The 15,564-nt window shown below is 48.3% G+C and overlaps 1 protein-coding gene across 5 annotated transcripts in view; it reads right to left on the minus strand.

Annotated features, from left to right (window-relative positions):
* Positions 1-15,564, minus strand: part of ARHGAP22 (Rho GTPase activating protein 22) — a 176,917-nt gene that overhangs the window by 142,711 nt on the left and 18,642 nt on the right. The window contains exon 1 of one of the 5 annotated variants that reach the window (XM_047826402.1): positions 1,029-1,463. The exons of the other annotated variants lie outside the window; for them this stretch is intronic. Within the exon in view, the coding sequence (XP_047682358.1) occupies positions 1,029-1,062 (34 nt within the window). The 5' untranslated portion in view covers positions 1,063-1,463. Of the gene's footprint in view, positions 1-1,028; positions 1,464-15,564 lie in introns of those variants that run through there. 5 annotated transcript variants of the gene reach the window in all.

Consider the following 15,564-nt stretch of genomic DNA (forward strand, 5'->3'; position numbering starts at 1 on the left):
TGTGACCATGCTCTGTAAGGCCAGCCCATCCAGTAGTCATCTGTTAGAAGCTAATGAGATGGGTGTGTTGTCCATGAGTTCACGGGGGGCTGGAGGGTCCCTGTCACTCACACACACACATGGGGAGAGACACGCTGTTTCCAAGCTCCCCAGGCAGGTATTCGACCCACCTCCAAACTACCTGTCCTCATAGTCATTGCTCATAAGGGAGGCTCAGCCCTCCCCAAATACTGGCCACCTTTTCAGGCACATTCTATTTTCTTAAATGATAGATGTTCTCATCTAAAATGACACTCTGGCCAAGAAGTTGCTATCCCTAGGAAGATGCTGTTCCTAGTCCTGGGACTTGTCCTGAGTCTCCAGGCCACTCTGCAGGGACATGGGCTGGCTGGGGCAGTGGCCGAGTCCTGCAAGATCATCCCTGCAAGGTTCTCCAGACTGCCATCTCTTACTTATCTCTAAGTTTCTGCCCTCACACCCTCATCTCCAGGCTGTGCAGCTTCCTAGGCGTTCTCCCCATGGGACCTGCCTGAGGAATTGCTTCCTGCAGCCCAGCCCAGGTGGCTCCTTCAGGCTCTACAGAACACCCTCCCAGGCCACAGGAATGAGGGTTCTCACTTGGACCTGGCTGTCTCCAGAAACCAGGATACGGCCCTCCCTAGTGAGGGCCACTTTTGTCTTGGCTGCTAGGGCAAATCTTGAGTGTCCTGCATTTTTTAGTAAAGGAACAAAGTTTTCACCAACTTGTCACCTGGTCACTTTGAGCCACCCAGGAACTCAGCAAAACACAGAATACTGGATGAGGGCTGAACATCGACTGGGCACTAACATGGCTACTGCCCTTTTGCAGTCTCCTGTGTGACCCCCACAGACCCCAGGAGCCTCATTGGGAAGGCATGTCCGTCAGGAAGATGCCTTTGGAATGCCTGCCTCATCTGACTCCCAGTGTGGCAGCCGGCTAAGTGTCTGCACGTGTTAGCCAAGAGACACACATTGTGCCCAGATCCGCCCCAGGAAGTTGGACTTACCCCTCCTGGCTTGCCTGATCTTTGGGCTCAGCATATTTCAGAAGCCGCCAGGCCAGCGTCCTTGTGCCGATCATGCTGTCATCCACTTCCCTTTTCTCTTCCTCTTGCCCAGTTGCCCCTCCTGCCCCGCTCGGGCCCCCATGGCTGCTTGGCTTTACCGGCGAGACTCCCTTGGCTCCCTCTCCTTTGCTCCCGACCGAAGGCTTGCCTTGGACTACGCGAACCTCAATGCATTATTTATCCATCCCAGAATTAATTCCCATCCAAGCGAACCATGAAAAGGCTCGGTAACGGCTGCTGATCACTCTCGGGGCCAGGGCGGGGCGGCCTGGCTGTCCCTTGGCCCCGGGGCGCACGCGGCACTGCTCATCCCGGAGCCGGGCGCGTGGGGCTGGGCTCCCCGCGGGCGGACGGGCGGGGCGCGTCCGCGAGCTGGAGGGCGGTACAGCCGGGGCCCAGCCGCGGGCGGGTCGGACGGCTCCCGACGGATCCGCCCACTGAGCGGGGAGGGCCAGTCCAGCGCGCGCGCTGGCGGAGCGGAGAGGAGGCAGGGAATACCCGCCGAGGCCCGCCTGTCCTGCCTAGGTCCCCGGGGACAGCGCTCTTGGGGGGGAACGGGCAGGTCCGTCTAATGGCACCTGCTCCGCCTGATGTCTCCTGCAGGCGGTTTAGGAACTCAAGGTTCAACTGTGAAAGACAGGCGTGTCTTAGAAGGAGCTTGCAGCCTGGGCGGTGTTCAGATCCTTACTGAATGGGCCCAGCAAGCAGAGGGATGCGTGTTAGGAATGTCTCTGCTGCTTTAACAAGGTGAGAGGAGTCAGGATGCACACGAAGTTCAGGGCCCGCACTTAGTAAGATCTCAAAAACTGTTCACTGAGTAGTGAATCTGCTAACTGTTTAATACTAACAACTGTAAAGAATGCATAGCGGGGCTTCTGGGGAGTTCAGCCTCAAGAGCCTCAAAAGTGCCCAAGAAATGCAGTCACACTAACAGCTCTCATTTATTAGGTGCTTACTATGTGTCTGGCATTAGGCTGGTACTTTCTATTCAATATGTCACATACTTCTCAAATTCTCCGAGGCAGGTGCTATTGTCGTGGCTTTTCAGATAAAGAAAATAAGGCACATAAATGTTAAACAACTTGCCCAAAGTCATACAATACAGTCAGGATGGGAATGTGAATCCAGGGCTGTGTGTCTACAGCTGATAGTTTTCTATGATGCCAGTCTCTCTAAATCCCTAAATTCCAACCAGTTCGTGTGAGCAGTTTTTGACTCGAGAGCCCTCAAGGAACTTGTTGGATGGTGAGGACCAGCCTTTGTGCCGCTTAAATGACCCCATGAGAGGTTAGGCATTTGTGCCTGGGGCTGGGTTTTTTGTTTTTTGTGTTTGTTTTTTGAGCCTGAGTGCTGTGTGGACTTTGTAACAGTTGAAGATGAGGGGTCTCAATGATGCCCACTTTGCTTGGAACAGCCATGCTCCCTCCCTGATCCTCAGAGTGCCCCCATGTCTATTGAACCCCAAATGTCCTATTAATGTGGAATCAACTCTGGCACCTGGATGGGCAGAAGTTCTGGGGGCTAGGGGTCTACTGGGAGGCCTGCAGCAATCCATGCTAGAGAGGACAAGTCTGGCCTACAGAGAGGAGGAGAGGATTGCAGAGGTCAAGGACTCACCAGGATGTGGGAGGTCCAAAGGCCAGGTTGCAGGGAGAAAGCAGAGTGCCTGGAGACAAAGCTGTCTTACTCAGCAACAAGTCACTTTTTCTGGCCCTCGGCCACCCCTCAGAAGAGATGAATAAGTATTTTGATATAATATTCAAGGCTTTTCATGGTATTGCCCATGCCTTCGTCTGTGACCTATCTCCTGGGCATGCTACCACACACAGCCATGTGCACGTGCAGCCCGTGTGCCCCTGTGCCTTTGCACCAGCGTCTCCCTCTCTCTGGAGTGTGCTGTCTCATGGTTTCAGTTACACAAGCCTGATCATTCTGAGCAAGTTCCCTGTAAAACTCTCCCGATTCTACCACCAGCAGGAGCCATTAAACACTTCCCCAGGGCTCTTATCTGTGTCTCACAGACTGCCCCACATCCCTCCGGCACTCCCAGCCCTGAGCCTCAGGCTGGACTCAGGCCACAAGCTCTATGAAGAATACTGGCTTGGGGGACAGATCCAAGAAACACCACTGAATGATGGAATTGCCCTCCTTTTCCTTTCAGACCAGGTAGAGGCCGGGTCAGGCTGGGACAGAGGCCACTGGGGAGCACTGGGGAGGATACAGATCTGGAAAATCTCATGTTGACATCAGGGTCCCAGGGTGAGGTCCCGTGGTCAGTGACAACGTCTTGAGCAATCATGAAGCCCTGTGAGTAATGCAGCCTGGACCACGTCCTCCAAGCTAGAGGCACGAAAATGCCCTGAGGATTCAGTTTGGGTCCACTCACACTTGTTTTGGTTAAGAATCGACCCCCGGGTGCTTTTCCTGTGCAGCTGTTTCCCCCAATGACATTAAGTTGCTGGACTCACCCTCTTGATTTTCCTGGGATCAGTGTTGGATTCAGACAAAACCACAGAGGTTCTGGGCTCAAACCCAGAAGTAAAGCTGGGACCAGGGCAAGAGCTACTCTGGACTGTGCACCTGAGAATGATGGGGGACAGGGGTGGGATGGGGACAACGTAGCTCTTCCTTTTCTCTGCCCTCAGACCAAGTTCCCAGGACTCCTCTAGGGGATGAGGGGATCCATAGAGTCCAGCTGGAAGGGACATTAGTGTCCCCTCCTTCTTGCTGTTTACAAAGCCCGTACCACAGGGCCCTAGGAGCCCCTAGGTCCCTCTGAGGCTTCAAGGAGGGAAGGTGGGATGAGGACAAGAATGGGGCAAGGAGATCTGCTGAACGTGGTGACCTCTTGCATCAGTTTTTGTTTGAAGGAACAGACTACTCCCTGACTTACAGGCAGGAGACTGAGACCAAGGCAGAAAGATACAGCCCTCACGTAGAAGTAGAGACAGAGAGATGGCCTCTTTCCCGTTGCCCTGCCCCTGCCCCAGTGGTCCTGGGTCTCCCTTCTCCAGTTCCCTGGCGTGCATCATTTCGCCATTTCCGAACGCTGCTGTGGGCCAGACTTGGCTAGGCGCTGAAGGGTGAGTGGAGAGGTTTGGGAGGGTAGAACTCTTCAAAGGCATCCGCTGGAATGCACACCTCTCGGTCAGGTGGTCACCCAACCCAGTGTCATTGACCAGAGCCAAGATGGCTTCACATCAGTGGTTCTCAACCTTGGCTGCATGTTGGGGAGCTTTGAAAACTAACACCTGTGTCCCATCTGCCATTGGGTCCTATATAGTCTGGCATGTAAACTGGTCACTGGGAGTTGTAAAAGCTCTTCTGGTGATCCAACATGTGACCAGGGTTGAGAACCACTACTTTAGGAGATAATTGCAGATCTGTGAGCTTGGGGACACCAGAGGCAGTCTTTGCCTGCTGTCATCCCAAGGGAGTCTTCTCAGGGAGGGACACATTTCGCCAATCTCCCACTCAGAAAATGGAAAGGGGCCTCTATCCCAAGTTTCACCGGGAGACTGCTCCATTCCACACAGAGCCACAGGTACTGTTGTATGGCCTGTGCACTGTATAACGGTGTCCAGTAGAGGGGGGAGTAGGGCTGGGTTTGGGCTCTGCTGGCAAAGCTCTGTGTTCTAGCGCCATTTGAGGGATCTGCTGGCAGGAGGGTGAGCCTTTCTCTATTTTTTACCGAGATGTCATATGGATAGCAGAACCCTGCTCCCCTGTTCCGGAAGCTGTAGGGAGGACAGAGTGTGCTCTTCTGGAGGCAGAAGGAGAAAACATCGCGGTTGCAGAGTCTGAGATGCCTGCTCAGCGGTCACCAGCACCAGTGTCCTCTGACTTCCTGCTTTTAGTGCTCTCTGTCCCTGTTGCCAGGAGGCTGACGCTGCAGCTCTCTGGCACGTCACTCCTGTCCATCCCAGTGGTGTGCTGGACCAGCTGGCCAGTAGCAAAAGCCAGTGAGAGCTGATAGCTAAGTTTTCAGGAATTTGGCAATTTTAACAGACACCATTAGAAATTACATGTTATAAGCTTAATTTTATAAACAGCGAACTAAATTATATTAAAAACAAAGGGAATACACACTCAACACACATCACTTCCTAATTATGTTCCCACATTTCAATAGTGTCTACATTCTTAAGGTTATTTGCACCTTTTATAAATGCATGGTGAAAATACTATTGTGAGGGTCGACTTTCTATGTCATATAAATATATTATATATATTTAGATATGTTATAAATGTTATAATACATTTTATGTCTCTATCTATCTATCTATCATCTATCTATCTATCTACCTATCTATCTATCTCTCCTGTTGGTTCTGATTCTACGAAGAACTCAATTGATCTATATATTGCAGGGCTACTCACATCTCTTGGCAACTCCTTGTCCAGCAATCATGCTGGTAGTTTGAAACTGGTGGTGGTGGGAGTATTTACATCAAGAAGATCAGTAAACGTTATCAATCAGGACTTAACATTGTTTCCTTCTAGGCAGCCGGTTGTTAGGTGTTTGCCAGCACACCTCTGACCATTTCCTCCCCTGCTGACTCCGTGCCCGCCGCCGCCTCGGCTGACGACTCTTTGCTGCGGGCAGAGAATGCTAGCTCTCCACCAGATCTGTTCTCCCCTCCTTCATGGGCATGCCCAGATACCCTCCATTTCCCAGCCTCCTTGCACTCGGTGTGACTGTGCCCTGGCCATTGTTTAGGAGAGGACGTGATGCAGCCGCCTCTAGTTGTGGCCCACAGGACTCCTTGCCCCAACGATCCTCCATGCTCAGTTGCCTTTTCTGGCGCCATCTTGGAAGTCCATGCAGGAGAAGGGAGAAGCCCTGTAGTCTGAGCCCTTGAACGGCTAGTGAGGCCAAGCCCCCACTGTCAACCTCGAAATATCTTGGATGGTTATGAAAGGGAGAGTCATTACCTAGTTGGTCCCCTTTGTTACTTTAGCTGAACTTCCCACCAGATATACCCTCTGGCTGCCCTTCTTTGCCTACCAGACTTGGATGTACCCTTTTGGACCCTGTTTCAGGGTCCCTTCCCTGCTCAGAGCCCCATGGTTAGAGTCAGCACCTTTACTATCTCTCTCATTACCCATCCCTGAGGCCACAGGAACCTTCTAAAAGGCCTCTTGCCAGGGCTGATGAAGACCTTACCCATAATTTAAATATATAAAATTTAAATTACCCATAATTATTACCCAGGATCAACCCATAATTTAAAAATTAACCCATAATTTAAATATTATAACCCATAATTTAAATATAAACTATAAACAAAACTTAACAGTATGCTGAATTTAAAGTATTCTTTCTAGATTTTTTAATTGCTGATCGTGTGGGATTCATCAAAGGTGAACTTTTCTGCCACTTTGGTGGCCTTGCCTTGCTGGTACTCTGAACGTATCCTTGGTTAGCCTGTGGGCACTTGGGTGTTGCAAGACTCACTGTCCCAGAGAGCAGGGCGTCTTGCGTGGCCCACTGTCCCTGGCCTCAGTCCTGTTGCCTTAGGCCCAATGTCTGTCTCTGTCCTTGGCCCAATGCCTCCTTCAGATGTTTAGCTTGGCTTTTAATTTCAGTCTTGGCCACACACTACAGCCCAGGCCCCCAGAATGGATCTAGAGCCCTGGACTCCTACTTTTCTGGGTCTTTGGTGCCCAAGGATCCTGGCCAGAGAATCAGGACAAAGATGCAGAATCCAGGACTGGGCATTGTAAAACCACCCAGGCACACCAGGCCAGAGTAAGAGGGTTGAGACCAGAACATGGAGGCTTGGCTTGGAAAGCCCCTCAGTTGTGACTTGCAGCCTGGGGCACGGTGTCTGGAGTCTTGTAGCCCTGGGGTCAGGGCAGAGGGGGCCTAGGGTACCAAGTGGGTTCAGACATCACAGCCTTCTGTTCCAACCTCCATTGTAGCACTTGTCCCACATTGCCTTCAACTTTGTAACAGCTAATGTCCAGGGGTGGTGGGGGGGCTGCTGTATGGGATGGATGAGTGAATGGGATACCAGCTCTAGGGCAGGTGCTGAGATGAGAGTTTTATTGGGAATTAACACGTGTTCAGGAGTGGGGTGGGAAGGGAGTGTCAGAGTACCACGTCAGTGTCTCTGCCAGCACTCTGGGGAGCTCCAAAGTAGAAGGCCCAACAGAAGGGTCTGGCTTTGGGTGGAGGTGGTCAGGGCTGTGTACTGCCACTTTCCAGGGTCATTGGCTGAGGACCTTCTCGAGAAGAGAAGGCCACTGCTGCCTTGCATAGTCGTTGGCTGGGGGCCACCCAAGAACAGCATGAAGTTGGCTTGAAAGCTGAGGCTGACCCTAAAAGAGCTAAGAGCTAGTGGTTGTCAGCTGATCCCACTCCCCACAGCCCTGATCCTGGGCACTGAGTCCTTTCTTGAAGGGGCTCTGAGCAGCTAAACTATGTCTACCACATGGGGTTTCTATGGAACTCAAAGGCCTCATTTTTAAGCCCCTGTAAATGTTGGGTTCAGACAAATACTACTCACTTAAGAATCTTTACTTGGCCAACTGTCTTCTGGGCTCCCCATTTAATTGGGAAGCTTTCAGACAGAGATTTTATTGAGCTGCTAAGTCTCATTGCGGGTATCTTAGAAGGGGAAGCTTCTGTTAGAGAGTATGTGGAACTAACAGTGGGACAGCTTTGCTCTGAGTATGTGGTTTCCCCCCAGGGCACTACAGGCAGGGCAGGAAGGACCCCATCCCACAGGTCTGATACCTTGGGCCAGGCAGTATCCTGTGCTGGCCTCTTGCTTATGGCAGAGGCTGAGAGGAAAAAAGAATTGTGACCTCAATAGTCCTGGAAATATGGTATACTGAGTCCTGGAAATATGGTATACTGACGTTCCAAAGAGCTGTCACACCCTTCCCCTGAAGCAGTGGGGTGGGAGGGGCACCCAGTGGCAGGACAACTGCCTACCCAAGCATCAGCCTGCCCAAGCCCAAATGGCAAAAACTGTCCTCACTTGGGTCCCTCAAGGAAGCAGGTCTGAAATGCTTTCCCCTCTCCAAAGAGTCAGATTTTAGAAAATGGTGACTCACCACTTTGGTCAGTTTCACATTATTGGAAAACAAGTCTTCTCCCTTGTGAAAACACCTGCTTGTTGTGGAAAGTCAGGGCTTGGGACAGAGGGAAAGAATGGAAATTTCCCAGATGCCTTCTCCCTCAACTCACACCTCTCCCCAAGGTCAGGGCTCTCCCCTGCACAACAATCCCTGCCCCCTGCTCCTCTCCTCTGGGCAACCCAACCCCTCCCCTTGGCACAGAACCTTCATCTGCTCTTCTAGACATTTGCCTTCCTTTTGCATCTTTAATCCCTCTTTCCCTCACTGGCTCTTTTCTCCAAGTTGACAAAATTACCCAAGACTCCCCTGCTCTCAAAATTATACCTTTTCTTCCCCTCATTTGTAATGATGGAATGGAACTTGTTTTGAGGCTGCAAAACATCTAGCCCCTTCCTATCATGGGGGAATCTCCCGCCATCTCCCTCTTTGGAAGCTGTAAGGAACGGATCTGCTGTGTCCCTGCAGGCAGACAGATGTGGCCAGGTGACCTAGGCTCAGCCCATTAGATGCCCCTGCCTGGTTTTTGATCTAATCTTGAGTATCACAAAAAAGTCTGAGAGATGGTTAGAATGGACTTCCCAGTCCTAGCGGCAGTGACAATGTCCTGCTGCGACAATGGTGCCTTCCAGTATGGCGGAGATATCCTGCAGGGGTGTCTTGCTTACACTGTCCCGCAAGAAGATAATCCTCGTGCTTCTAGGCCCTTTGGAGCCCCCGAATCTTTCTTGTCCATTTTGCGAACCTAGTTCTCCAGCTCCCAAAAGATTCTGTAAATAAATCTCCAATATACTTCTGATAAATTCCCTCTTCTGGCTTTAGCTGGTTTCGGTTGCCTTTCAGTGACCTGCAACTCACAGAATTCTAGCTGATGCCCATGTCATGCCTCTCAGCCCATGTTTCCACCTTCCTCTCCTCTCTCACTTCCTAATCTTCCTGACTCAGCACAGATGGTGCATCTCCTCTGTATCCGTTCCCTCGCAGACGGTATTTCCTTCCTTATTTCCCCAATTATGCCACCATGCTAATCATCGCATGTCTCGGCCTGGAAACCACAGACTGTCCTTCCAAACCATGGCTGCAGTCTTCTGCAGCCTGTCGTCATGTGTCCTGGGTGAGGCTCTTGTGGGTTACGACTGACAGTAATCTCAGCTCACCCAGAAGGCACAGCTGGATGGGGTCTCCCCATTCCAAGACATACTTCTTTCTAGACTTTTTTCACCCTTATCTGTTTCAAAATCCAGCTCCTGTCTGGGTGTACCCTTTGTTGAGTATCTGGTACACACACGCTACCTTACTTCAACCTGAAGTGGGTGATATATTTAACTGCAGTGCTGGGGAGAAACAAAACAAAACAAAACCTCTGTCAACCAAGAGTTCAATATCTGATGAAATTATTCTTCCAAAATGAAGGAGTGATGAACACATTCCCAAATAAACAAAGCTGAGACAGCTAACTGTCAGCAGACCTGCCCTACAAGAAACGTTGTGGGGATTCCTTCAGGCTGAAACGAAAGGACCCTAGACAGTAACTCAAATCCACGTCAAGAAGTAAAGAACACCAGTAAAATATATAGGTAAATATTTAAGATAGGACTGATGTATTTTTCTTTGTGATTTCTCTTTTTTTCTTATCTGATTTAAAAGATAACTGCATAAAACAATAATGATAAATTCATGTTGATGAGCACACAGTGTATAAAGCACACAGTGTATGAAGGTGTAACACGCACATAAGTACACGTGTGGGAATAGAGATATCTAAGAAAAGTTTTTGATACTTTGATAATACTTTTGATATATTTTTGAATACTTTTGATATACTTTTGAATACTTTTGATACTTTGATAATACTGTTGATATTAAGTTGGTATTAAATCAAACCAGATTGTCATAAATTAAGATGTAATCCCCAATGCAGCCTCTAATAAAATAACCCAAAAATACATAGTAAGAGAAACAACAAGGGAATTAAAAGAGTATGTCAGAAAATATCTATTTAACACAAAAGAAGTCAGTAATTAAAGATTTGAGGCACAAAGAAGATATGTGACACAGAAAAAAGTAGCAAAGTAGCAAAAGTGAATCCTTCTTTATCAGCGATAACATTAAATATAAATGGGTTAAGCTCTCCAATTAAAAGTCTGAAGTGAAAGGATGGATTAAAAAGACATCAACCATATGCTGTCTAAAGAGACTTATAGTAGCCCTCTTTATCCATGGGGGATATGCTCCAAGACCCCCAGTGGATGCCTGTAACTACATAGTACCAAACCCTATATGTACTATGTTTTCTCCTATACATACATACCTATGATAAAGTAGGCACAATAAGAGAGTAACAACAACTAATAATCAAATAAAACAATTATAACAACATACTATAATGAAAGTTATATGAAGGTGGTCTCTCTCTCTCTCTCTTAAAATATCCTGTTAGACTGTATTTACCTTTCTTCTTGTGATGGTGTGAGATGATAAAATACCTTTGTAATGAGATGGAATGAGGTGAATGACATAGGCAATGTGACATAAGGTTTGGCGACTATTGTCCTTCTAATGATATATCAGAAGGAAGATCATCTTCCAGATCACGGTTGACCGCAGGTAACTGACCCTGGGGAAACTGAAACCACAGGTAAGGAGGGGCTATTGTCCTTTAGATTCAAAGACACATATAGGTTTAAAGGAAAAGGATTGAAGAAGATATCCTGCACAAACAGTAACCAAAGGAGAGCTGGAGTGGAGTACTAAATTCAGACAAAATATACTTTAAGACAAAAATTATGACAAGGGAGAAAGAAGGTCAATATATATTAATAAAAGAGCCTATAAATCAAGAAGATGTAACAATTGTAAACATATATTCACCTAACAATAGAACACCAAAGTTCAGGAAGCAAAAATAAACTCATGAGAGAAATAGTGCAAAAATAGTAGTTGCAAACTTTAATATCCCACTTACAGTCATGGATAGAACAGCAATGAGGAACACAGGACTGAGGACTTGAACAACACTGCAAACCACCTAGACCTAACAGACGTTTATAGAATACTTTGCCCAAGAACAGCAGAATACACATTCTTCTCAAGTGCACATGGAACACCTTCCAGGACAGACCAAATGCTAGACCACATAACAAGTCTCAATAGATTTAAAAGGATATCTGCTCTCACTGCTTCTAGCCCACAGTGTGCTGGAGATTCTAGTCAAGGCAGTTAGGGAAGAAAAAGAAAGAAAAGCATCCAGATTAGGAAAGAAGAAGTGAAACTCTCTCTGTTCACAGATGACATGATCGTGCACACAGAAAATTTTACGGAATTTACTAAAAAACGATTAGAATTAATAAATGAGATCGGCAAGATTGAAGGGTAACAGGGTCAACATACAAAAATTAATTGTATTTTTACACACTCGCTATGAACAATCTGAAAATGAACTCATAAAAGAAAATGATTCCATTCACAATAGCATCAAATAGAACAAAATATACAGGGATAAATCCAGTATGACAAGTGCAACACTTATTGTCAGAAAACTAGAAGACACCATTGAGAAGAATTTAGCTGAAAAGATCTAAATAAATGGAAAAAATCATATGTTCACTAGTTGTAAGATTTAACATTAAGATGGCAATACTCCCCAAAATGGTCTACAGATTTGACACAATCCCAGATGACTCTTTTGTAGAGATTGACAAGCTGATTCTAAAATTTATATGGAATTGCAAGGCACCCAGAATACTCCAAACATGTAACCTGGGCATCAAGCCCCAGCACAGTGGTTATTTTGGTCATAGCACAGGGAGGTGCCTCGTCATGGATGTTGACTTCAACGTTAAAGTTAGTCCTAAATGTCTTTGTTGACGGGTAGAGGGGGGGCTCCCTACTTTGTACCCTAACCACTTTGTCCCCTACCTCTGTGGGGGAAGCAACACTCCTTGTCTCTACCCACAGCTTCTGGGTTCATCCATCTTCCCACCCGAGAGGCCAGCTCATCCCAAAGCATGGCTCCCAGCCGGTGCATGGTGGCTCTCTTGCGAGTACTGGAGGCTAAGAATTGAGCAGGAGGATTGAAATGATCTAGGCAAGAGATGTTTAAGGCTCCAAATGAAGTAAAATGGAAATGATTGCTGTGGCCAGGTGAAAACAGCCCTCACAGCAGGGAGTCAAGAGGATGAAGAGCAAGAGAACTGAGTCTGACTCCTGGCTCCACCAGCCTTGATCTGAATTACTCTGAGCGAGTCCCTTACCTTTTCTGTACCTGTTCCTTCTTCCATCAAATGGAGATGTTAATTTCTTTTTTTACCATTGCAAACGGGCAATACTAAGGTAGGAAGGCTGCGTATGTGGGAGCTCTTTGCAAACTGCCAAACGCTATATAAGGACACGTTACCAGAGTGTGTATAAGCATCCGACTCTGTGTCATGATGCGCAAGAACCAGCTGTGCACTGACAACCCAATAAACTCTGTGAAGAAGCATTCCTGGCTCATTCTTTCCCAACATTTTGGCCCAGAGAGCTGTATCCTCATACCGGGAGGTAACGGATATTCCTGCAATATTACATAACCTCAGGAATAGCTGTAATGAAGTTTACGTTCTTACCCACGCAGGTAACGCTTACTTGCACTGACCATTAAAAGAGTTTGCTCGCTAGCTTGTCGTTTACTTTGACCTCTCTGTGAGTCTTGTGTTTTGGTCAAGAATTTCAAGCTTTTCCAAATGTGGCTTCTCTGTTTACAGCTCTGTGTTGCTCATCAGGCAGTCTCTTGATGTAAATACAACAGGGAGAGGAGTGGGGGAGGTGATTTCAGAGGAAGTGAGATGGCGGGTACACTCGCCATGCCCGTGGCGAACAGCGTGCAACCGCTACAGCTCGGCACACACCGAATACCAGTGCCGAGGGCTCATGGCCCCCATCCACCCTCTGCGGACCCAGTGTTCCGATGAGCTTCTATCACCCGATCAGCTTTTTTTTCTTTCTTGGTTTCTGTTTGCTGGGTGATGGGAGGTGATGTGGTTGAACAGACAGAGCCTGGGTTTTGGGATCAAAATCTGGCCCCACCACGCTCTGGCTGAGTGGACTGAATAAGCCATTTCATCTCTCGGTACCTCAGTCACCTCGGCTGCGAAATGGGGGCAGCAACTGCCACCTCCCAGGGTGGCGGTGGAGATTAAATGAGATCAGGATTTAAAGCAGGTAGCATACGCTCGGTACATATTTGACCCCCCACAAAATGTAGGTGTGTGGCCTCCTGTATGCCAGTTATTACACAGGTAACTGGAGAAGCAGGGCTACAGCTTTTAGGAGACTATAATCTAGTGAGAGGGGAAGGCAGACATATGAAACTGCCAGTCCTCATACCTGCTCACACGCACAAACGCTCACATGCACACACATGCATATACTTACACACACACACACACACACACACACACTTGCACACATGCCTACACTCATGTGTGTGCATGTTATACTCACATACATGCACGTGCAAACACATGATAAACTCATATACACGCATGCACACTCATGATACACACTCACACTCTTACGTACACGCCTCACACCCACACTCACACACACACATTCTGTCCCAAGCACACGATCACGCTGAGGTTCAGACACAGTCTCACACTTCCCGCCCACGTGTGCATGTGTATGTGCAGACTGGCGTACGCCCACAGGTTCCCCCTCACACACATGTGTGCTCACCGTCATGAAGCCACATGTTGTGACTGCCCCGGAAAATACTCGAGCCCTGCTGTCCAGGAGCCCCACTCCTCTGCCACCATCCGTTGCTGCCCAACGTGGAGATCTGTGCTGACTTGGGGGTAGGCTCGTCACCACCAATGTGTGGCACGTCTCTCTGCCCCTTCCTCATGCACAATGTTTACTCAGAATATACTGACTCTGCTCGATAACATATCAGCCCCCTTTCTAAGAGCAAAAGCCCCCGGTCCTGAGGTAGTTACTTGCAAAATGTGCTCCTGTGGGCCCCATCAGGGATCACAGGCCTGTGGACCTAGCCTGGACACCTCTGGGGACTTCCTGGTTCTGCCTGGTCCTCCTACTATGATCTCTGCCTTCCCCTCCTGCCTTCAAACGGCCTGCCATGGACCATCTGGGCCATGGACCAAGGGGCCTTACGAGTGTTTGCTGCTCTCCATCTCCCCCAACTGGTCACCCAGAGCTCTGCCAGAACAGCCTGGCATCTGCCTCTGTGTAGCAATGTGAGGGAAGGCAGCATGGTAGCAGTTTTGATTAGCTCTGTGAGCATGTCTTAACTTTCCTTCTGGGTTCTTCCAGAAACCACATCATCCCTTGTCTAACTTTGTGTCTCTAGAGACCTTAATAACTATTTATCGAATGAACGATTGAGCCATCTAGGGCAAATCTGCAACAGAACCTTGGTTGAAGGTTGGGATTGGTTGTGGAGAGAGGGGTGTATCACTTTTGCCCCAAACACATTAAAGTGGACTGAACAACAGACAGCCCACCAGGCCCCTTGTTGTCTGGGTCAGGGGACACCTCTATCACTTGAGAACTCTTTGGAGCAAAAGAGTGGCCCTGCTGCTAAAGGAATCTGGTCTCATCACCAAGTTCCTGGTTCAGAGGAGCCCCGGTCCAGTCTCCAGGGGGAGGGGGAGCCTGGGTTAACACAGAAACTGCCACAGCAAGAATGTTTTGGAAGGCACATCCCGAAAAAAGGAACCTGGTTGCTCTCACATTTCTTAAGAGGAAGTCAAGTCAATCACAAAATACCACTTCCTGAAATGACTAGTGGTTGGAGTGTATTCTCGGTGTGAAATGAATTTCCCTAATTTGGGGTAGGCATGTGTATTTCTGGTTGTTCTTCTTGAATCAGCCTCTGCAGTCACACTTGCCTTCCGGTGCCAGGTTGGCCACTGGTGAGGGGTGTGGCCCTGGACAGATGAGTTAATCTCTCCATGCCTTTGTTTCCTCTTCTTCAAAATGGGGACATGAATACCAGCCAGGACTGTCGAGAGGATTGAATAAGAGCATTTATGCGCATCTCTTTGGACAACCCAGGAAAACTTTGATGTTAAGTACCTGGTCTCTGAACTTGAGGCCCTATCCCAATGTTCTGAGTCCCATGCAGTTGAGGTCTTTTCCCTCTACAGATAACCTTTCTCTTGTGGAAAATGCAGGAATTGGACTAGATAACTTCGATGGCATCTTTCAGATCTGAGAGAACATGTTGGGTCAACAAAAAGGTAGCCATTTTGAGCCAACTCCAAGAAAGATTAAGTTCTCATGTTGCCAAAAGAGAAGCACGTTGAGCAGTTTGGTCAGGGTGAAAGGATTCTACAGCATTCTAACCCTAATGGGAGGCCTGGCTCCTAATAACAATGTTGCTTCCCGG

This window comes from Prionailurus viverrinus, chromosome D2 (genome assembly GCF_022837055.1).
Source record: "Prionailurus viverrinus isolate Anna chromosome D2, UM_Priviv_1.0, whole genome shotgun sequence".
Classification (NCBI taxonomy): domain Eukaryota; kingdom Metazoa; phylum Chordata; class Mammalia; order Carnivora; family Felidae; genus Prionailurus; species Prionailurus viverrinus.